This window comes from Anarrhichthys ocellatus, unplaced genomic scaffold (genome assembly GCF_004355925.1).
Source record: "Anarrhichthys ocellatus isolate YVR2014 unplaced genomic scaffold, GSC_Weel_1.0 scaffold64, whole genome shotgun sequence".
NCBI lineage: Eukaryota > Metazoa > Chordata > Actinopteri > Perciformes > Anarhichadidae > Anarrhichthys > Anarrhichthys ocellatus.
Genome location: NW_022280094.1, coordinates 2,890,555 through 2,915,462, shown reverse-complemented (window position 1 = coordinate 2,915,462; position 24,908 = coordinate 2,890,555). Strand labels below are relative to the sequence as shown.

General features: G+C 41.4%; 1 protein-coding gene across 4 annotated transcripts in view; it reads right to left on the bottom strand.

Annotated features, from left to right (window-relative positions):
* The window catches only part of LOC116397212 (seizure protein 6 homolog), a 249,613-nt gene that overhangs the window by 160,937 nt on the left and 63,768 nt on the right, over positions 1 to 24,908 (bottom strand). Inside the window, exon 1 of one of the 4 annotated variants that reach the window (XM_031872442.1) lies at positions 10,739 to 10,759. The exons of the other annotated variants lie outside the window; for them this stretch is intronic. Within the exon in view, the coding sequence (XP_031728302.1) occupies positions 10,739 to 10,742 (4 nt within the window). The 5' untranslated portion in view covers positions 10,743 to 10,759. Of the gene's footprint in view, positions 1 to 10,738; positions 10,760 to 24,908 lie in introns of those variants that run through there. 4 annotated transcript variants of the gene reach the window in all.

Sequence of the window (24,908 nt, the reverse complement as noted above, 5' to 3'; positions counted from 1 at the left end):
TTATCTAGAAACGTATGAGGAACATACTACTACTACTACCACATACTAATTGCCACACAATAGGGGCCTTTGAGGCCCTGAAGGTCCTAGGGAAGGAAATCCAACCTTGGAAGCTTTTGCAGCAGTGGAGAGCAGATGACCAATCACCATATAGCATTGTGCAATATTTTTAATACCTGATGGGCTGAAATTGCACATTGTGTCGCACTGTACAAAAGTCCATGGCTTTACTGATTTAGTGTTAAATTTAGCAGATGCTGTCAACTGCAAACCAGGAAGGACTGACCAGACATTTTTTGTTGAGTTCTGCTATAACTTTGCTGCTGTGTAGTGTTTATTTTAGCAATGTGCCACTATGAGCTGTGTACATATATACATTATGATTATATATATATATGACTCTGCTGCCCAACAACTCTGTTCTACTCAAAAGATTTATATTGTGATACTGATTTCTCTCAGTCTTGAAATGTAAGTATAATTTCACAGAGCTGCAGGGAATTTGACAGCAGAAAGTACAACTTCATAGCCACAAAATAAATCCTAAATTCAATCTCCCTCTTTATCTCTCCCCGTTCATCGCTCTGCTTCACTGGACTTCACACTGACATCAGGGCAGAGAGAACCTATCTCATGCTTCTGGACGGAGATGTGAACATTGACTCACATAGCTCGGCATCCATTCCATCTTTCAAAGCTGAATTTTAGCTATATTTCCCTTCAACACTTCTTTATGTGGAGCAGTGCATTGGTGCTGTTACAATTGGCAGACTAAATATGTCTTGTAAAAAGCCAAACCCTACAACCCAAACAATTGTTGTAAATTGCTCACATCAGTGGCTTCTTCCCTACCTATCCTCGTAATAAGACTGTGTATATATCATATACTACGAAATACACAAAATTTGACTTCTGCATTTGACCCATCCCTGTATATAGGGAGCAGTGGGCTGCCAATGATAGGCGCCCGGGGAGCCGGGGGTTCAGTGTCTTGCTCAGGGACACTACGACACGTGACAGTCGAGGATCGAACCATTGACCCTGCGGTTACCAGATAACCCTCTTAAGCCAGTGAGCCACGGTCGCCCCCTAATACTCATTCCTGAGGAGATTTGATGAGCCGCTATAATTCTCCCAGTGTAATGATCAGCGCTCCCTTCCCAAGTGCACCTGTGAGATCTAATCTGAGACCCCTTCAGGAGGCTATCATCCACCGAGGGAAGTCTTATGTTTCTTTAACAATGCTTCATTTCCACCATAACAGCTCCCACTCTCTGCCGGCTAATAGCTATCTGCTTCAAACAATCAGGGTTTATTGTAGCTGAACCGCTTCCCACCCAGCACCTTGATGCTCGAACACACACGGCTCTTTGCACAGAATCACACACATTGGCAGGTAAATCCACAAGAAATACAATGAATGACACAGAATCCCAAATTGACTGACTGGAGATCTGTTTTAACCCTCCTGCCACAAGGTGCGAAAGATAATGTACACACTCTGGGTGAGCAGTGTGTTGTGTCAGTTCCTTTGGCTCAAAGTGAATCAGATGCGTGCATGAAACATACAATATTCTGTGGGATGAGGCAGCTGTGAAAATAAATCTCCACGGCCAATTAAAGACACAGGCATCAAATGTATCAAAGGGTCTCTGCATACGCAGCTCTTCACATGCCAGTCGTAATGAATACTGAAGATAAAATCACTCACCCACTTGTGCTAAGACTAGTGTGAAAATGTACCTGTAAAATGTGGGAAGAAACTTCATTCATTCCTCAGTTGCGCTGCTTCCAGTGCAGCTTGTTTTAAGTAGAGCTTTTATCCAATCAGATTTCGCCTCTATTTTTCTAGGTAAGAAGAGAGGCCCGAGGCCCGCTAGGAAGCCTTTGCAGTTTAAGTAAAAGTGTAGCTTTGTTTTTTTAACACTCAATGGCTGAAGGAGGAGGAGAAACAGATTCGGAAGTTACTGGAAACGCCTTTCTGGTGAAGGACATTTCCAGAAAAGCTGGACATCGTAAGAAAGGGTCGGTCAACCCCACAGCTAGCAGCTCTGACCCAGCCAGGAAAAGGATTTGTACGAACGGTATTCCTGGCTGACAGCATCGGAGAAGCGTTTTTTACACACATTTTATGACTGGGAATGCGTTTTATTTGCGACTGAGCATCTTGGTGTTTGGAGTTAAGCTGGATTTGCTAACCTGAGTTGGATAACCAAGGCAACAACACAACAGGACACTTACAAGCTACGGTGCTTTTGAAAACCTTTGCTGAGACCCGAGTGGATCTACAACTCAATGAACACGTTCGCAGGAGGACCTCTGACTGGAACTATAAGGCACCGATGTTCAGTACAACCGTGTCATTGAACTCTTCATTAATTTATCTTTAGTAATTTATCTTTAGTAAAGGTCATTAGGTACCCTATAAGAGTATTGAGACCCTAAACCAAGGTGATGGCTTGATCCTCATCCGTAAATAGTTGAGTCTCAAGGTTTGTTAGATATGTTAATGCAGAACATGGGACTGGACGGTGAATTAGTAGGAAAATATGTGTTGGTGTTGGCTTTGATGGTGTTGCCATTCTCTCCCTAGGCTGGTCTTAAATGTGTCGACTGAGGAGGCACTAACTGTTCCTTGAGTCAGGCTGTTCCATACTGGTGTTGTTCTACTTGAGAAAAAAGGTTTCCGTGGACCAGGCTGGTGTTGTACCTGTAGTTTCAGATCGTGACCTCTTGTATTGGTGCTGAGGGATTTTTTGAACATACTATTGCCACATACTTCACAACTTCTGTCAGACTGTACGCTGTCAATTCCTGTCAGTATTTTAAAAGTTTGGACCATGTCGGCTCGTTTACATCGAAATTCCAGCGTTTGCAAGTTGAGGCTGGCAAGTCTTTCTGGGTATGAGAAATTTGAGAGGCCGTGCACTAGTCTAGTTGCACGTCTCTGAACTTGTTTCAGGGCATCTTTGCCCAGCTTGAGTTTGGGCGACCAGACGACTGAGGCGTACTCGAGGTGAGGACGTACCAAGGATTTGTACAGGTGGAGAAATGATGTTTGATCCAAGGACTTGAACGTGTGTTTGATTGCTCCTAACACTCGGTTGGCCTTGGATACCTGGGTTTGGATGTGCCTGGAGAATGAGAGGTTGCAGTCGATAATTACACCCAAGTCTTTCTCTTCTTGTGTGATTTGAAGCTGGTGGGTTGTGCCATCATTGTTCCTCATTGTGTATGTGCGTTGCGGGTTAGTGTTCCCGAGGTGCATTGTTTTGCATTTATCTGGGTGAAATAACATGCACATTGTTTGGGCCCAAGATTGGAGATGGTCCAAGTCACACTGAAGACTGGAGTGCTGCGTGTCATGTAGCTGTGATATGACTTCAAAGATCTTAGTGTCGTCGGCAAACATCAGGACAAAGTTGTTGAGGAAATCCGGTATATCAGCCACAAATAGTACAAACAGTAAAGGGCCAAGTACTGAGCCTTGAGGTACCCCGCTGTTGACGTTTGCAAAATTAGAGAATTGTCCATTTACCACTACTCGTTGTCTGCGATTGGTAAGAAAGTTACGGATCCATTGAAGTACGTTGTCTTGGACGCCAAAGGTTGAAAGTTGAAGGAGAAGTCTCTCGTGTGGAACCGTATCAAGGGCCTTAGCGTAATCTAGGAAGAGAATATCGACTGGAAGCTTGTGACTAAGGGCTTCAGTCCAGATGTCGATTGCTTCCAGTAGATTAGTAACTGTTGATCTGCCGTTCGTGAAGCCGTGCTGTTGCTTGCATAGAAGGTCGTTAGATTTCAGGTGCTCCCTGATGTCTTCAGCAATCAGTCTTTCCATGAGTTTGCACACTACTGATGTAAGTGAGACGGGCCTGTAGTTTGCTGGGTCAGACTTGTCGCCTTTTTTGAAGATGGAGGTTACTGTTGCTGTTTTTCACTGTACGGGTACTGCTGGCTAGGCTTGTGTTGAACAGGCTACACAATGGTGAAACAAGGATATCAGCCATTTCCTTAAGCAATCGGTTGTGGATCTGATCAGGCCCCGGGGATTTGTCTGTTCTGATGGATCTGAGCTTTTTGAGTATCCTGTCCTCTGTAATCGAAATCCGCAGGTCTGAGGTCAGCAGCTTTGCTGTGAATGTTGGCATGGTGGTGGTATCCTCTCTGGTGGAAATACCTGAGTATTGGTCGTTTAGAATATTGGCTTTGCTCTTGTCGTCGCTGTTGTAGGTTCCATCCTTGTTCTTCAGATCCGCGATATTTGGTCTAATTGTTCTGCAACTGTTTACATAGTTCCAGAAGGCTTTGCTGTTGGTGCGTGAGTCTTTTGCCAGCTTGTGCTCAAAGTCCCGTCTAGCCTTTCTTGCCGCATGAGTCGCCTCGTTCCTTGCTGTGATGTATGTCTGGTAGTCCTGGCCGTCTTTGGTATTTAGGTATCATATCCAGGTGTGGTATTTTCTCTTTACCTTTTGTAGAGCCTGTTTGTTCAACCACAGTGGTTTTTTCTTCCTTGTCGTGTCCAGGTTGATCGCCTTTAGGGGGATACACTTCCCCATGGCATCATGGATGGTTTGTTCCAGTATGTTGGCAATTTCCTGGGTGCTTTTCCCCATTAGCTTGTCTTCCCAGTTGATGTCAAGCATAGTCTTCATAGCTGCATAGTCACCTTTGTTATAGTTGTAGGTAGGCTTTAACGATGTAGAGGAGCTGGTTCAAAAGACTAGTTTGAATGAGATTCCCACATGATCACTTGCTCCTATGGGTGCCATAATGGATAGTTGCTCAACAATTTCGCCTTCGTTGGTAAAGATCAAGTCATCTCTAGTGGGTGTTTGGCCGGCCCGATATCTGGTAGGCTGAGTGACATGCTAATGGTAATAACAGTCCCTGATACACTCGATGAACTTGGTAGCAGGGCCACTTGGACTTGTGTTTTCCGGGAGTTCGGGTGTAGGGGACCATACCACGTCTGGGTGGTTAAAGTCGCCGACTAGAAGTTTGTGTGTGTGGGGAGTTGAAGCTGCCCACTGTAAAGTTGCATGAAGATCGTCACGTGGGATGGCAGTCGATGGGCTTCCGCTACGGTAGATGGATCCTATTAGTAGGTCACTGTGGTCTTTCCCTTTGATGGTCACCCAAGTGCACATCTGGATGGATTTGCCTGGTTTTGAGATTGGTCTTGGTATAAATACACATACCCCTTGTGTTGGTTGCAGACAAGTCACTTTTAAACAGGTCATAACCTGGGATGCTCATAGTAGGCAAGTCTGGTGTTTGTCCTATTTTTGGTTTGATTTCAGTAAGGCACATAATGCTGAAGTCATGTGTGTTTACTAGTGTTAAAAGTTCATCATATTTGCTCATGACTGAGTTGTCCGTATTGGTATAGTACGCCTTCAGATTTCCTAGTTTACAGTTGGTTTGGGCTGGTGGGAGTTTACATCTGTTTAGGTCTGAACTGTTGTTGCTGCTGCTGTGTTTCCTGGAGCCTCGACTATCCTTCTTCTCTTGATTACCCAGTGTTTGGATGGGTTTGCCAGGCAAGTCTCCTGTAGGGACGCTCTCAAGTTTTTTGAGGCCTCGAGTTGTTTTTTAGTTAAGTCCGGAGGGATATACACCTGGTTGTAGACATCATTTGTACTTTTGCGAAGCTCAGCGGCCCTTACTAAAATTTGTTTCTTCTCGCTCAAAGTCTCTAGTTCAATCTTCAGTAGCCTCCGTTTGTCCTTGTCAAATGTTCCGAATCGTGTTACTTTGTTAATTCTAACGATTAGTTTGAATTCATCTTTGGTTAAGGTTTGGACTGCCTGGATGTCTTCCTCCTGGGTTGTGGATTCTGGTAGATTGAAAACAATTAGGTTCAATTTCCTCTTTTCTATGTCTTCCAGCTCATTTAAACCCGCTTCAGTTTTAAGGTCAGCGGCAAGTTGGCTGTGCGATCCGGGGTTTTTTTTCAGTTCCTCCTCCATCCGTACAGCTATATCTCCTAAATCTTTGTTCAGTGAGTTTATCCTGGTGTTTGTTGTTTGTAAGTCCGTTTGCAGCTTTACAATGTCAGTCGTATTTACCCTGGTCTTGTCTGAGAGAGTTTCAATTGCTTCCTGCATATTTAGTTGGTCTCTTTTGATAGCCACTAGTTGCATTTGAAGTATCTTGGCTCCGCGTTTACAGAAGGAACAGTACCAAGAGCAGCTATCGTTGTTAGCGAGGACATCGTACAGTTTGATTGTAACTTTCTGGCATTTTATGTGAAACCAAAGTACAACTCACGTCAGTTGCCCAAGACACAAGAAGCCTTAGAGAGGGTTTAAATGAGCTGGAAGACATAGAAAAGAGGAAATTGAACCTAATTGTTTTCAATCTACCAGAATCCACAAATGGCATCCAAAAATATTAGTACAGAAGATGATATGGATGAGTTTTTTTCCCAGTCTACATTTTCCAGTGTTTTGGCTGACTCGGATATTGGAGCCTGGATATTGGAGCCTGGAGCTTGGAGGCGGCTCCAGGCTCCAGCTGCAGCGGGGAGGATATGGCCGACAGGGACTCTCTGGAATCTGAGCTGCTGGGCGCCATTGGTGGAGTCTTTGCTGAAATTGCCCTCTAATGCCAACAGAAAAAGAATTCTGCTGCATTGGATGTCAGCGTGGGCAGTTTTTGTTGGATGCTGATGCCGACGACAACCCAGGGCGAGCGAGCCATGTGTGCGTTACTATGCATGAAAATGTTCCTCCTCAGGTGCTGGAGACCTACTTCAGGATCCCAAAGATAAACTGGAAAAGAAGACCAAGACCTGCAGGAGGATTTTCTAATTTAATAGTCTGTCTCTAAAGAGGGAGTGAGAGCTGCCAATGAGCTGCTGCAGCAGAGCAGCTGATCAACAGGCAGCCGGACAGCAGAGAGATTCAAGGGGAAAACACTGTTCTCACATCTTACCCTGTGAAGTAAGGATTTATTTCCACCAAACCAGAGCTGCCGATTGTTGGAAGAGTAGAAAGACTTATAACCAAGACGTGGTTGGTGAGTTTTATTTTGTTTCTGTCAGTTTGGATGAAGGCCATTAAGCCTGTTTTCGTTCTGTAAAGAGTGAAACTTCAGAAGGTGTTCAGTTGTATTTTTCTGTTTATTTTTCAGACGTAGTTAAATTATAGCTTACACACAATACATCCTGGTACATGTAGGCACGGCTTTGCATCTTGGTCAATATAGCAGCACTGGGGATTTTATTAAAATTGATGTCAGCACTCATTGGACATCGACATGAAAGGTGACACATTTTCTGTTTAAGGTTAACTGCAATCAAAATCACCGAAATCTTTCACCAAACTCAAATCAAATCGGGTTGTTGCCTAAACATAACCACAAACCTCTCTCTCTCTCTCTCTCTGAAGTAATGAAGTGAAACTAATATTGTCCTCACAATCAGTCAGCATGCTATCAAACACCAGGGTCATCAGATCTATACATTAGAATTATATTAGAGCAGCACAACGACACACTTTTCTAGACTCAGCCTGTTAAATGTTCATCTTTTGCTTTTTCTTCACTTCAGTAGCAGTTTTCTAGTCTTCATGACGCAGCAAGAGGAAGAATATGAAAAGGGGCAAAGCACCTTCAGGGACACTTTGATGTCTTTCCCCTGGGCTGTCAGAGAGCCACAACAGAATTTAAGCCTCTCCTTGAATAAACCATGAGTCCAATACAAATCCCATTCATTGAAGTTCAGAGGAGTCAACAGAAGGAGACAAAACGACCAGGAAGAAAGGATCCAAAACCTGATCACTGGATTCTTTTTAAAATCTCGTTCATTCAGCTGGAAACTACAGTATATAAAACCCCTGTCTGACTTAATAAGCATGCCTTTGTGCTAGATATCCTCCTTAAATACAGATAAATATTTTAGTAACCAACATCAGTGCACTGGAGAAGGTTGATTTCTTCCCCCTGGAGTATTCACTTTTATTCGTTTCCTGAATTGACTGAATTCACTTATTCAGTCCGTCTGTATAGAGAGGAGCATCTGGATCAAGCAGTTGTCTTGAATGATGAATATAAGAAAGAAAATAAGTAAAAACCTTGTATCATTGAAACATTGTGTCATATTAAAAGGCTCATAACCCATGACTTCCTACTGCAACTGATTCAATACCGAATCTTACATAGAGTTCACTTCACACAATTTAAAATACACAAAACTGAATACAACACCTATACACAGTGCTCACAAGTAATGTTGCACAGTGTATCGATACTAAAAAGGTACTGCCGTACCCGTTAAACACGATACGATTTTGCATATTTTTAGTATCGATACTTTAAAATAGGCGCGATCAGAGCGCACTCGCTGCTCCGCTCCCTGTCATGCTGCCTGCAGGCATTGACTGCAAGGGGGCGGGGCTGCCCAGCGCTCACACAGCAACAGGCAGCGCTCACTCACAGCGAGTGATAGCAGGGGAGACATGCATCAAGGTCCGTGTACGTTTTGATAGTCTGTTTTACCGTTCAGTCGAAAAAACGACAATACGGAAATACCATGTATTCTCGTTTTTCGTTTCAAACCAAAAACGGAAAAACGGAAATGGGGGTCCGTGTACGGTCCCCACTGACATACAGAGACCCGTCTGCGAAACTTGTTTCAAAGCCACACTGATCAAGGGAGGCAACACGTCTAACATGGCAAAGCACCTTTCAGACAGACACCCCCAACTATTCAAAGAGTTCAAAGAACGACAGGTAAGCAAATGTGATTATAAACATGAACACCCCCAAGCTCACCCATATACAGCTAACACGAGTAGCCTTAGCCTCGTTTGACGACAAACCTATATGATGATGAGGTCACAATGCACACAGAAGTGTACTAAATGAAACACAATTGATGCAAAATGGCTACATGCTGGTGGAGCCTGAGGATGGATCTTGAGCTAATTCTTTTTGTTTTTAGTTAAGGAAAAGTAATTATTCCATGAATTAAGATAAAATATGAAGTGAAAATATCAAACTCACTATGCAAGTAAATTAAGCATTGTTTATCCACCCACTCCCACAGACAGTCAGACAGATGTCAGCGGAGTCAGCAGCAAAACAGAGCCAGAGTTCCCTTCCAGCTGTGTTTGAAAGCCAGCGGAAATATGAGAGAGGCTCAAAAGATGCGAAGAGGTTAAACATTAACATTAATGCCATTTGTTAAGTGTTCAAAAAGCTGGGCAGGAACAAGCTGGTAAAAAAGGGAACCGTACAGATGTTTTATTTATTACTATTATAGATAAATATACCAGTATCGTATTTGTGGTATTGTATCGAATTCTGATATCGTATCAAGTATCGGGTATCGTGATACTTATGGCAGGTATCGTATCGAAGTCATAATTTTGGTATCGTGACAACCCTAAATTGCTTATTATACAAATTCAAAACAAAACACTTTAAAAACTTAGGGTGGTAGCAGTAATAGTAGTAGTAGTAGTAGTATTGGTAGTAGCATGAATAGTAGTAGTAGTAGAATGAATAGTAATATAAGTAATAGTAGTATTGGTAGTAATAGCAGTAGTGGTAGTAATAATATTGGTGGTAGCAGTAATAGCAGTAGTAGTAATCGTAGCAACAGCAGAAGTTGTAGTAGAAGTAGTAGTAGCAATACTAGAAATATTAGCAGCGGTTGTAGTCGTTGCAGTATTAGTAAGAGCATTACGTATTTCAACAAAAAAGCCTCATTCTGAGCTTAATGTTTAAATACAGTTAATCCATGGGGCTTTTATTTTGAAAGGGTGGGGCTGGGTGGGGGAGAGAGGAGGAGAAGAGACAGAATCAGAATGTTTGTAAAACACACAAACAGGTTACTAAATGACAGGCTTCATCACAGGCATTCCAGTTAGAATTCACTCTGAGGGACTTTTATTTTTAAGTGTAAAATTGTGTTCAAAAAGTGTAAAAGATATCAAAAATCTGAATGATACGGCAATAGTTAAGGGATTTCTCAACATTTTAAAGTTGAAATGGTGTCTGTAGCTTAAAAAATGTAGAAGAAGAGTGTCAAAAAACATATCGAAGAAATATAATAATAAGAAAAAGAATAAAGATTACAAGAACAATACTTGGAATGCTAAAGCAGCATTCTAACAGTTAACCAATAATTGCTACTGCACATCTACTGATATCAGTACTTCCGTAATTAGCCTGCCTTTATGTTTGTTAGATCCGGGGGGTTCTCTGGCCCGATACGGGGCTACCTACTGACTCAGCTCTCTATTAAAAGATTGTCGAGCTGGTGTTCTGTCGAGGAAACTCGCCTGGCTTCTGCTAACTACCGTTACTCCTGACGTCTACCCTGCTTCCACTGGTAACGTGCACTCGGCCGAGGGGCCACCCTGGCCGGGCGCTTCTACCTAGTCGCGTCAGTTATGGCAGCTTTCCTCTTTTGGATCTGGGCTCTTGGTAAATTGCCAGGTTAGGTTTTAACGGCTAGGATTATAACTAAAACCGTAAGGGACTGTTAAGTGGACCGGTCACTAGGATAACCATTAAGAACTCTTGTTGTTAACATACAATAGCTTTACCCTTTTACTGCCATGAGGAACTTCTACTACCTCAGCAAATGAATGCTCTTGAGAATTTTACTTTAAATGCAGATTAGATATTTATTGCAGGTTATATTTAGCATGGGCACAGCTACAGCTCTTCATAATAATATACGATACTTAATTCAATCAGGTTACAATTTCTTTTCAGGTTATACTCATTAATTGTCGATGCCGAGGCGGCTCGGTGGAGCTGGATTCACGATGTGATAAAAAAGTCCTTTGTGGGGTTTTCAGGAGCTGGAGGTCCGGCCGAACCTTCAGCTCCTCCTGCGAGGCCAACGAAGTCCGTTCAGCGCTCTCTCAGACTCAGTACAAAGTCTTTAGGGCGTCGGCGTCCATCTGTTGTCCAGTTGTTAAAGTCAAACAGGGGGGAGAGGAAAATCTCCGTCTTTCAATCTTTGTCCTGGAATCGGCTGTCTTCTTTCCGTGAACAGAGACGAAGTCCTCCGATGCGGTTTGTCGAGCGAGGTCCAGTGTCTTCTCCGTGGAGCACTTGGGTGGCTCCCGCGTTGAATCCCGTCTTGCGATCTGCAAGTCTTCCTTTTTATTACTTGGAGCTCTCTCCCCTCCCTCCTCCCCAACACTCCCTCCCTCGGCATGTGATTTACATGACATCATTGATTAAATGTGTATGTGCTGCGAACAACGCCCTAACTTTCTGGTGTGGACACTCTCACTTCCTTCTTTTGCTGGGCATGTTCGGACATCACCCCACCATCTGTTATGATCTCATCCGTTAAGGTCCCCTAAGGTCCCCATCCTGCTTACATCAGCTCTTTCCACACACACACAGACTTTACTTCTTACTCAGTTATACATTTGTTAAATCACTTCATTATCATTATGTTATACATACTTGCTTTAAAATGATTACTTATTATATGCTTTGTGTCCCCTTATCCTACTTTCATATCGAACTGTATTCCTTCATTTAAGGCAGCTTTCCTGGGATCTCAATCCTCTTTTTTGACATGTTGAATGGTATTTTCATACCATAGTGGGCATACAGCAGTGTTTGTGTTCCGTCTGAGCGCATAGAAGTAACCAGCACTGTAAGGCGACATCTCTTTATTCTCCTCAAAGCTGTTAAACAGTCTCCTCTTCACTCCTGACACCTCTGGAAAAGGTCACTCTCTCATCTCCATAATGACCGAGGACAAAGACGAAGCAGAGTGGATCAATAGGCGGCTCCAGCTCATATCAGTGCAGATGCATTGATCTGCTGCTTAGAGAGAAGACGAACAATGCTCTGTGCCAAGATAGTGCCTGGCCTGTTTTTCTAGCAGCAGATGAGAGAAGCAACGGCACCTGGTTATCAGGCACCCACTGCCTATAACCAGGGCTCAATATCAACTTTTAAAAGCGGTCGCCAAGCTAGCAACCAGGTATAAACCTCTGGTTTCCCAAACTGAAAAAGGTGGTTGCCATTTTAGTCACCTTTGAGTAATTAAGATAGTATGCAGTTATATGTCAGTTTAAGAATGAATATGTATACGTGTCATGTGTATGTTCTAAATGCTTTCCAGTATAACGTTTCGTCCAGCTCAAACATGCCGGGTTACTTCACAAGCTTCCTTTTTGTTTGTAGCTGACATTTCTCATCATTTGGTAAATATTACATATCTTTACATTTCATTTTAAAGTTTACAAGTTAGTATAGTTATTGATTTCCCACCAATGAGTTAATTTACATTTTTTTCATGGTTACCGGCAATTCATCATTATGTGAGGAAAAAATTGGGAGGATGGAGGATTTAACTTTAGATATATTTTAAGTTTTAGACAGATATATTGCACTGTGCCAGAAATTACAGAAAATGCTTGACCAACAATTGTGATTAAGTGTAAATGAAATTGTCTTAAAGCTCATCCAGATTTTATCGGAATGGAAGAAATTGAAATTGCAAGTATAATTAGGACCTTTGTTGTAGCCAAACCAAAGCCCCTTTCACACAGTGTTGCACACACCTGAACTTCTCGTAACATTACCCTGAGAATATGTGAGAGCGCAAATGTCTGAATCATTCGGTCTGGACATTAAACAAACTTTATCCTGTGTTAGATCCGGGGGTTGTCTGGCCCGTTACGGGGCTACCTACTGACTCAGCTCTCTATTAAAAGATTGGCGAGCTGGTGTTCTGTCGAGGAAACTCGTCTGGCTCTGCTAACTACCGTTACTCCTGACGTCTACCCTGCTTCCACCGGTAACGTGCACTCGGCACTCGGCTTCTACCAGTCTCGTCGGTTATGGCAGCTTTCCTCTTCTGGATCCGGGCTCTTGGTAAATTGCCAGGTTAGATTTTAACGGCTAGGATTACAACTAAAACCGTAAGGGACTGTTAAGTGGACTGATCACTAGGATAACCATTCAGAACTCTTGTTGTTAAACATACAATAGATTTAACCTTTTACTGCCACGAGGAACTTTTACTACTTAGGCAAATGAATTCTCTTGAGAAATTTACTTTAAATGCAGATTAGATATTTATTGCAGGATATATTAGCAGGGGCACAGCTACAGCTCACATAAAATAATACTATACTTGATTCGATCAGGTTACAATTTCTTCTTAGGTTATACTCATTAATTTTCGATGCCGAGGCGGCTCGGTGGAGCTGGATTCACGATGTAATAAAAAGTCCTTTTGGGGTTTTTAGGAGCGAAGGCCAGGCCTGACCTTCGGCTCCTCCTGCGCGGCCAACGAAGTCCGTTCAGCGATCCCTCAGGCTCAGTACAAAGTCTTTAGGGCAGCTGCGTCCATCTGTTGTCCGGTTGTTAAAGTCAAACAGGGGGGAGAGGAAAATCTCCGTCTTTCAATCTTTGTCCAGGAACGGCTGTCTTCTTTCCGTGAACAGAGACGAAGTCCTCCGATGCGGCTGTCGAGGTCCAGTGTTTCCTCCGTGGAGCACTTGGGTGGCTCCCGCGTTGAATCCCGTCTTGCTATTTGCAAGTCTCTCTTTTTATAACACTTTGAGCTCTCTCTCCCCCCTCCTCCCCAACACTCCCTCACTCGGCATGTGATTTACATGACATCATTGATTATGTGTGTGTGTGCTGCGAACAACACCCATCTTTCTGTGTGTGTGTGTGTGCTAGACACACCTAACTTCCCTCCGTGGAGTTCTCACTTCCTCAATGTTCGAGCGTGTTTCAGGTTACACCCGTGTATGTGCTCGGACAACACCCCAACATCTGTTATGATCTCAGCCTTTAAGGCCCCCACCCTGCTTACATCAGCTCTTTCCACACACACACAGACTTCACTTTACTCAGTTATACATACATTATTATTATCAGTTTTACATTTGTTAAATCACTTCATTATTCTTATGTTATACATACTTGCTTTAAAATGATTATTAGATTTCATCCTTTACTCATTATATGCTTTGTGTCCCTTTAGCCTACTTTCATATCGAACTGTATTCCTTCATTTAAGGCAGCTTTCCTGGGATCTCAACCCTCTTTTTTGACACCAGCCAGCCCCCTCGAACAGGGTCTGTGTAATGTCCAATGGAGCTGTGAATAGAGCCGGTCATTGTTTGAAGAATTCACAGCAAGCAAGTGGGCGTGTTGATGTTGTTTCTATCATGCAGCTACAACAAACACCAGAGGGTGAAGAAGAAGGGTCATTGACATGAACACGCCAACAAAAAACTTGAACTGGAGAGACAACGAGATTTGGCGACTTCTGTCGGTAAGGACTGACACCAAACTCATCAATCTAATTCACGGAACGGCAAGAGAGTTGGTTGTTTATGACCAAATAACGAAAGCTGTGCCAAGTGTAATCCGCATTATGTCCTGCAACTCAGACACCATCCATCCCCTAAACCAAACGGAGTACTTCCAGTTGGTGAGAATGCGTCTGACACGGACAAGCACCTGTTGTGTGCTACACGTGGGAACAGTAAACTTTAGACAATGTCCAGAGCAGACTCTAGACGTTCATCCAGAGTTCATATGAGAAAACAGCTCATGTCTACAGTAAGGGAGAAAATCCGCCTCCCATAATGGGACAACTCTACTTAATACGTGTGATTTGTAGATATCCCACAAAATCATTCTGTATGTTATCCACGTAAACATGAACGAGGAAGTATAAATACTGCAAAAGCCCACACATGGTGGTAGGGTCCAAACACCAATATTTGACCCAGGAGACCGGTGTTCGTTCCCTGTGTGAAACAAGATGTTAATGTTGATTAACATTAATATTAACTTGCGCACTTCAGTAACGGCACTTCCGTAGTTATTTCAACCCAAACCACGATATTTTCCTAATCTTAACCAAGTAGTTTTGTTGCATAAACCTTACTAAGTTGTTTCCTCTGAGGACAGTGGTTTATTAACTTATTGATGTAATGAGGGTAAATCGACACCAGTACCTGGATTTCTTCGGAAAACACACCTAATTTTCCGTATCATAGGAACGGTTGTGTGAGGATACGTTGCTCAACTTTGACCTGAAGTTGAGACAGTTTGTCCAAGTTCAGTAATATTCCACTGTCCACATATCTTGTTGACGGTGGGGAGAAAATGTGAATTGAAAAGGGATTCTAAAGGTAGAAAAAAAGCACTCCTTATCTTGTTGCAGCCAAGTGATCTTAAATAATTATGTACATGTGATCAAATGAGGTGCCAACTATTCAGTGTGGGAGGCACAGCAAGAGAGGCCTGGGTTTGCATGTTCTTCCATGTCTCCGGGTTCTCCGGCTTCCTCCCACAGTCCAAAGACATGCAATTTAGGTTAATTGATAACTCTAAATTTCCTGTAGGTATCAATCACACTGTAGGCTATCATGTAAATAAGCAGCATTGCAAGCATCTTCGACAAGTGACAATACAACCATGTGACTTATTGCAGTTATGCATGTGTTTACTGGAAGAGTCTCTGTAAAGATTGTTTTGACATTATAGACAGTGTAATGTCAGAGTCCAGTGACAAGTTATTTTTTTCAGGAACCGGAATATATGCAGGAGGGTATACATTGGCATAAATTGAAAGCCTGGTGCGTCACATAGGGCCACTAAAGGGGGCCTCCGTGTGTTGATCTCCGATGCTGATCAACTGTCAGTATTTGAATAGTTGGGACTGAGAACAGGTGTGCAAAGAACATGAGCAGTCAGATAAAACAGATTATCTGAACCAATTGTGAGGATATCTGGAATTTTAGTAATAATACCTTATTGCACAGGGAAACACAACAGATACTAGGTCATGGTTGAAGGAGGAAGTGGGTCTGTTCACTGTGGTGGATGTTTACAATGGAGTGTGTGGGTAATCCGTTTAGCGCCCACCTTTGTTTTCTCTGTCAGATTAAGTTTGACTAACACTTTGTTTTTTTTACCCTGTGATACTTTGTTGTGCCGATGTCACTGTGCTTTCACATCTCAGGCAGTACTTTAGTCAGTACAGTGTTATCACAACTGATTGGTATGAAAGCCCAAACTATAAAAAGAAATCAAAAATGTAATTAAAAACCTTTTAAGAGCCTAAATCTGTAGTTTCTCCACAAACCACATAGCGAAGTCCTCAATGTGTAATCTAGGCATTCGGATTTACACTTGCAAAATAATGTCATGGTGAAAAAAAATGAAACAATCTGCCAGCAGCTAATTGAAACTGTTCGTCTTTGTCACCAACTATGTTCAAATCCTCCTGCCTGGAAAACCTCTTTTTTATACTCCACCTCTCTTTACATCTTTTCTTGTTTCGTCACAAACATTCACCCTTGAGCTATAGATTAGCAATGCCGGCTCTTTGTGAAGCTGTACAAAGCCTGAGCAATTAAAGGCTCTTCTCTCGCTGAACAAGCTCTAATCCAGACATGCTTTTATTGCATTTGATTTTGCTCGCTGCTTGTGCCAAAAACGCTGAGAGACAGGGACCCTGCTCTTGCTCTAAGTGTAGCAATAATCAGTGAGGATTCAGACTCTGCTCAGGTTCTGGGCTGCTGTCACTTCACCAGCCACGGATAGAAAAAAAATGCATGTAAAAAAACAAAACAGCCCGCCTGGATCCACCTATCAAACAGCAGCAAATGAAATTGTTTGGCAGCCTTATGCCTCAGCAATGCCAGGATCTGTGATTTAGAAGGAAAGTACTGTGAGACAATACAAAGCAATGGTCTCTATGCTGGATATGTGTGACTTAGCATGAATTAATTCAGACCTGTGCAAATGATTGAATGCTAACTGGGAACAGATTGATAACTGCATGTTGTGGCGAGCACACAGGTGTATGCTGTTAATGGTGACGTAAAACAGAAGTGGCCACTGCCAGTGTCTGTGTGCATAGATAACAAGCAGAGAGGAATGCTATTCATACAATCTTCAGCAAACCAGTAGAAGCACTGGTCAAAGTACTAAACAATAGCTGCAGGTCTGTTTAACACATCTGCCAAAACTCTAAAAGACACAAGTAGCCCCATGTTACCATTGACAAAGCATTACCATTATCTGTAGATTCCAGTAGAACATTTCTTCAAAGTGTAACATGTAATAACAAAAAACTTGTGTTACTATAGTATATATATATGCATGAGAGCCTTTGTGTGCTCTCTGGAGGTCAAGCTTATTATAACATAATTGGAGTGTGGATACCATACATTCTCCAAACGGGTTACTTTTAAGTGTCAAAGTGTCTCAATGCTCCAGGGCTGCGGGATTATCAAAAGTCATAAAAACATTTTGATGTAATGTTATATTGTTCTACAAATGAATGACTGTGAGGCAGTTTAGTTTAGTTGAAAATATCTGCATGACATACCAGCACAAGTCTTTGTGTAGAACATCCATTTCAATATTTTATAAGTAATCGGGTGATTTATTTCAATATCATAAAATATCTAAATTAATATCAACGGCATCCCCGAACCTAGTGTACACTGCTCTCACTTTTGGTACTTTCACATTTTGGTTGTAATTGAATGCCCAAAACATTCTGAGGAGCCAAAATTATTATGAGACTGAAAAGCTGATTTTCCAAGTGACAAAAAAATTCTATAATTCTTCTGTTTTGTCAAGTCATTGTTGATGTTTTTCTGTTAGTTATTTCCACACCATCCACATGTGACAACTAAAGTATGACCCAAGTAACCAAAAGGATTTGTCTCTGGAATGACTTTTTACATATTTATATTTTTATATAATAGTTGTTGTGAAGACTATTGACAACGTTCAAGTCCAGAATCAAACTGGAAATGTGACTCTTCAAACCTTGAAACCACAAGGAGCCCCTTTAAATGTAATTTTCATTGATTTGGAGAGCACAAAAAGATCTTCAACTCCATTGCGTTGGAAGCAACAAAGGTAGAGAAAGATATCTCAAAACCTTGTGACATGAAACTGAAACTCTGCGTGCCACTGTAAGTGAAAAAGTGGAAAAATATTATTCTGACTGTAGGTTGACAACTCTGAGGTTTGATATGAACTCGTCTGTTTGGCAGCAGACACTGTGCAGCCCGTCTGTCAGTTCAACTGCACTCTACTGCCACTGTCCAGTACAGCCCACCTGCCACCTTGGATTTGTCCACCTGCTGTCTCCATCAATCCTGAGATGTAGCAGCATAACTGTACACAAGATGTCCCTGGTGACAGATTGCTACAAAAAAAGAAAAAAGAGTGTGCAGACTATTTGACTTCATCGGGGGCTTGGGGGGGATAGAGGGAGTAAGAGAAGGAGAAGGGCTGCAAAAGAAAACAAACACTAGTAAGAGAAAAGGTAGCTAGATAAAGACAGAGAATGAGATGGAGGACAAGACAAGAAAGAGACAAATATGAATGGATAGGAAAAAATATGAAGCAAAGTCATTACTTAGGCTGTGTCAGGAAGCCCTGAGCTAAGCAGCAGAATGCCATAAACGTGGAGGAGGAGGAGGAGGTCATATACAATGAGACGCTGACAAGCTGCAATCCAATTAGATGAAGAAATATGAGGGGTGGTGTGCTGAGATGTGGGACTTATCAGCGGTTTGCAGCTTTGGGGAAGATCAAGCACTTCACCACCTTGGCTGCTTTCTGCCGGCAAATGTGATGGATCACCTGACACACATACTGTAGACACACAAACACACAGTGAACTCATCACAGCCCTTCCAAGGTAAATTTGTATTGTTGTAATCATGAATATTGGTGTAACATCGCGGTGGTAGTCATGATCCTCAGGAATGATTGGGTGGAAATTTATTCAAACAGTACAAAATGAAGGCACAGTGACCCACAACAAGGACAAGTCAATATAAAGTATAGTCATCAGGACACCTTGTATTGGACTCCACATGTGAGGCCGTTGTGAGGCACAGTGGTGCTCATCTCAGCATGCTCACTGTTAAACAATGACAATGTTAACATTGTTTATGTTTATCATCGTCATCACCTTAGTTCAGCTAGTTAGCATGCTAGCATTTGCTAATGTCCTTGAATTCCAAAGTTGTAAATCATTGTTCTTACTATATGTCCACTTTGCTTTTTTAAGACAATAACTACAACATAAGGTGAAGAGTAAGAAATGGTATACAAACTGCTATGTACAATGTAGACCCGCAAAAAAAGAGAAAATATGATTAAAGATTCAGGACAATGCCAGTGAACAAGACTAAACGTCTACGGACACACTGCGATAGGCTGTGTTGTAAGATGATGACCGGTGCGTTCCATACAGACTGACCAAGCTGCAGTATTTGATGAGCTGGGAGTGAGAACTGGCCCATGTGACTGTGGTGGCCAGTGGTACCTCTAGAATAGAATAGTACTTTATTCATCCCTAAGGGGAAATTTGTCTGTGGCTTTTGTCTTTTTGTCTTTTGTCTGTGAAGAAAATCTTCTCTGCAGAAAATGTGATGAATTAAATTCTAATTGATAAATATTCCCCAGCTGCCTAAAGAGCTTTGAACACAAATGTTAGACTGAACAATGTCCTGCTGAAGTCCTTTTAGACTCTTTTATTATGAAGGACCTCCTCCATCCTTCATGGGGAGGTTAGTCACAGAAAAGCTTCACAGCAGGTTGGAGGCATTCAATATCTTGCTCAGGAAGATATTGAAAAAAAACTTTTTTTCTATTAAGAAATTTCATGTTAAAAATAGGGACTAAATCTAACCACATCAATACCAATAATATTTATAGAAATACTAATTTCAGTAAACACAAGCAGCAAGAGCCAACACAAGCAGCAATTACACAATCCTGAAAGGATAGGTCCATTCCCTATAGAGCGCTTCTTACATTTAAGAAGAACCGTCTGCAGAAAAGAACAAACAACTTGCAGACTTTGTACCCATTGTAAAATAATTTCAAAAATACAAAAAACATTCTTCAGAACCAGAATATAAGGATATGGGGTGAGAGTTTTAGAAACGGAGGCATGAGAAGGACATGGCTGTGTACAGAGAGAGAAAACCTTGCAACATTATTCCAAAGAGAAAGAGAACAGAATTTCATTTGGGGATTCAACCCAGTAATCCCCCTCCCTTCATTCACAACCCCCACTGTCTCCCCCCCACCCCCCAGTCCATAGCATGATAGAGCTGCTGTCATTAATTCTGTAGAATGGGGTGAAGATGAGAAAGGCAGCGAGTCACAATCTTCACAGCCACATATATGGAGCCCGGCCTCCTTTCATCTCTCCCAGACAAAAACACAAAGATACTATCTACTATGCCTGAAACCCATTTCTCTGTACCATTAGGAGCTGAAATGGGGTCCTTCAGAGGACCTGTGGGCCCGGAATCATCAAAGCCTATATGTTACTGAGGGATTCACCTGCATCAGTGTTTTCTGCTCACAATCTGGCTGAAACCAACGAGTGGAAACTGCATACACAGATTAGTCAACTGCTTTTGAGCTAGTGAATGGGCTTGGTATGTTGATATTCCAGTGACATGGACCATAAAGGGTGTTATCTTCCTGTGTTTTTGTAAACAAAGAAAAGCATTTGAACCCATTTATCAGAGTGGCGTGTAATTAGCCATCCCAGTACCTGTCCTCCAGCTTATCAGAGTCAGAGCTAATCGGGTCTTTCTTCCTTAGCTGGGAAACTGAGTTCACTTGGTACAAAACACTGGATGGCTGTCTCATGAGGCACCAGACCCAAACACGAGGTACCAACCAAACCAAAACGGCAACAAACCACATAGTATTAAAGTCAAACTGAAATATAAATTCTTCCCACTTGTTGTGGAAGGAAATACTGGAACTTTTTATAACAACAATCCTTGATAAATGGTAAAGTGATCGTTAATTAAACTTAAGTTAATAGTTATTTTACTGTTAACGAACGAAAAATGAAATGATTATTAAATTAAATTACTAATCAATCATTAGTAATTCTTTAATTTATGTTATTTTAACAGTTTATTGTCACATAATTATGTGTTAATGATTACCAAATTATTTGTAAAACACCTATAAACATTACTTTGGTTTTTGAACCGTCTATTAACTTGATTTGCATGGCTTTTATAACTATGCAGCTGATGATTATAATGCTTTGTTAATAAATCATTTGTAAAGCATGAACTTTATTTCTATAGATACTTAATACTTTGTCAATGGTTAATAATTAGTTTCTGGTCCATCTATTTACGTAATGTTTTTAGATGTTTTAGATTTTTCAAAGGTTTACAAATCATTTGGTAAGTATTTACTATAGTAATATTTAATATATAAAATATCATAATGTGTGCAACACTAAACTGTTAATTATTAGTTTATGAATGTAATCAGCATGTAATTAACGTCTCTTATCAACTATGATAGAAAAAACTATTTATTTCATATGAAACAAACTCATCATAGATTAACATAAATTATAGCATTATTAATCATTTGTAAATATGATTTATTATCACTCTATTTTTGTTGACAGTAAAATAACTGTTAACATAAGCTTAGTTCACTTTAAATTTGCCATTTATTAATGATTATAAAGTGTTTATTAATGATTATAAAGTGTTACCCTTTTTCAATCTGAACGTTATGTTTTTTAAGTTTTAAAATCAATAAAAACCCTATCTTTGAGAGAAAATAAAAAAAATTTTGTAAAGGTACAATTGCGATGCATTGAAGGTTGTACTGGACAGTATATTTTTCTTATAACATGTGCATAGTCATTTTGAACACCAGAAGCAATAGGAAAGCAACGTGTACAGTAATATGTTTCTCCACATGAGGATGGGATATATAGACATGTACTCTCTAACAGGAAAGAGAAATAGCAAATCACACAAAACATAAGCCCTCGATCAATATGTGGCAGGTTTAGAAGCAATGCCATTGTTCCCTGGGCAGGGAGAATATAAAAGCCAGCTCTATTTCCACTGCTGAGAATGCTGCTGATGCTGTGCTGTGTTCCACATGGCTGCCCGCCTTCACCAAACTGACAGCCACAAAAATGAGTGTTTACTGCTCTCCGGTGGAACAAGATAAGCCCACAGATGGGCCTCTCCACTCCAACAGGTCGAGAGGAGAGCCATCTCAAAGTGGCAGAAGGCTGGATGAAGGAGATGAGGGGGGCCGGGGTGATGAAGAGGCGGAGGCCGAGAACAGAAAGGGAGATTTAGAAAGCAACGGGAAACATAGTTCAACATGGTACGAGCGCTTCTGACCGACACATGGTTATCACCAGCAAGCTCTGTACGATGAGCTCAATGTTATCTGCCATGTTGTGTTCCAATTCAGTTTTTTGCAATACACCACCACTGTTATCCCCATAACACACATCATGCAACATGTATTTTGGTTTTCACATAGCTTTGGATTAAAATGCTTATTTAGGCTACAGTAAATCCAGGCATTCCCTGCCTGTAACATAAATCTGTGAAACAGCTTTGCAGCTGCTGGAACTATCCATTTAAATCAATACACAGCAGTAAGGACCAGATTTAAACTATAATTACAAAGATAGACAAGGTAGAGAAACGTGGTGTGATATGTAAAATGCAAACACATAAATATGTAAAATATATACTGTATATAATATTACTAATTATACAAATACACAGTGGTGGGCCGTTAGGGCCAGCAAGGCCTTCTCTGCTGGCCTAAACAGAATCACAAAGTTATAGCTATTTTATAATTTAATATTTTTTCAGAAATACACTACATGTATTCTAATTATTTTTCCCATTATCTTATTTTCTCATTGCACAGCTACTGTCTTCCTCAGTTGCTCTGCTTCCAGTGCAGCTTGTTTTAAGTAGAGCTTTTATCCAATCAGATTTCACCTCTGTGTCTCTAGGTAAGAAGAGAGGCCCGAGGCCTGCAGACTCACAAGTGCATCCATGTGCAGTTTAAGTGAATGGGGACGATATTGTTGATTGTCATAGTGTTCAAACCTTAGGCATGCTGTAGCTTAACCAATGGCACACTAGCAGTAAGAGTGCCGGAGAGTTTTTTGGAAATGTTGAAGTGGCCTCTCACTCATACCAAATGACCTCTCTCACAGTCATTGACAGTTGCACTGCCTGGTATTCATGGTAGTTTGATTTCTTTCCCCCACCCACATTCTTAAGACACACCCTACTCTGCCTCTGATTGGCTAGTAGTTGTTGCCTTTTTCGCAGGATTTGTTAAGTTTATTGCTGATGAACAACATTGTTCGAAGGTTGGCAGGTTGATGATTTCCACATAGATGTAGTAGTTTTCATATGGATAGCAGCCTTCTTGCATAGAGCTCTCATATATGATTACAGTGTCAATTTTGATTTGGTGTCATAATTAAACATTTTCAAGATTATACTTGTATGTTATGCTTTAATGATCAAAAAACACTTAATTTGTCTCATGCTGTCTGTCTGAATATACCTGTACCTGTCTCTTTAACCCCCCTCCTGGAATAATAAGAAAACAAAACGAGAATAAATCCCCAAATAAATCCTTTAAAAAGGGGAAAAAAGGAAGAAAGCTCAGGCAGAGCAACAGAGGAGGGAGCAGTAAACATAGACAGCAAATGCTGATGAAACTTAATGAATAAATAAATATTATATGTTCCAAATGGAGTATAAGATCCTGATATATGGTTATTTAAAAATAGATGAGCAGGAATGGAAACAGTTGTGACCGATTCAGCTTTTACCTGAAGCCATCAGATGATAGAGGGAATGGCATGGGGTGGGGGGTACACTAAGAAGTGCTTGTAGCTGTTTGAGGAATCAGGCAGCCTGACAAGTGTGAAATTTGAGTGGAGCCAGTGGAGTGGAACGGAAAGGACTGTCAACATCCAGTGACTCAGAGAGAGCGGAGGGAGCCCAGATGAAACACTGGAGCTGTAAAGACCTTTGAACTTCAGATAGAAGGGCACACTGGCAGCAACAAGGGCACTCAGCGGGAAAATAAGCCATACGCTGATGTCTTACAGGGTTACAGTCTTGTTTCACCAGCCACGATGGAAGTGATCCTGGATTTCCCAAGTGCAATTTTTAATCACTGAAGTGCAAGAGAAGGATAGCCACAGGGAATAATGTGAGAGAAAAATAAACAAACAAACCAGTTATATGTTTTGGGCTGAGTTTAACTATCATCTCTAACAGTAAAGCAATCAGAGGAGTTTGTTTAGTGGAATGAAAATGGGAACTATCTCACTCTGGCCTGATTAAAATACTTCCCCACCAAGCAATCTGCATATCAGTGCAGTGACCAGAATAATTCAAATGTTTCAACTACGCACAAAGAGTGGACAGCATGTGGAAATTGCTTTTGATTTATCAGGAGGAGAGAAGGGGAAAGATGGATGCTTCATTTGCCTTTTGTCTGAGAGGAACCCGGATCAAGTGTATGGCTTCCTGTCTGTCTTATCGAGGAGCACTACCTGACGATCCCCAACACATGGGAGATAACTGACAGCTGACAACCGCTGATTCAATCGGAGATGGGCATGCAATCTTGCCCCCTCGAGTCTCTCATCTCGCTGCCACAGGCAGCCACATCGGGTGGAGATAACAAGAAAGGAAAACAGAGTCGGGGAACCCTGTTGCGGTTTGTGTGGATACGTTTCTCTCAACAGTTGCATGTTGGTTTTAATCAGACAGTGAAGAATTAGAGCTGAAACAAAAAGCTGTAAGAGGAGAGGGAGATGGAGAATATGTTGGTGTGACAGCTGCACAAGCAGTGACAGCTATCATACATATAGTGTCAAAATAAAAGACATCTGCACCAATGAGGAGCTCCGGCCTGTGTTTTTTGTTGTAAAAATTTGAATCTGAAAATCTCTCTGGGTATCATCTAAGCATGTGCATGCTTACCATGTTTTTAAATGCCTGTGCAGGTTTTAAAAGATGTAGAACTTATCTGTAAGCAGCTGTCATTTGTCATTTTTGATTTGA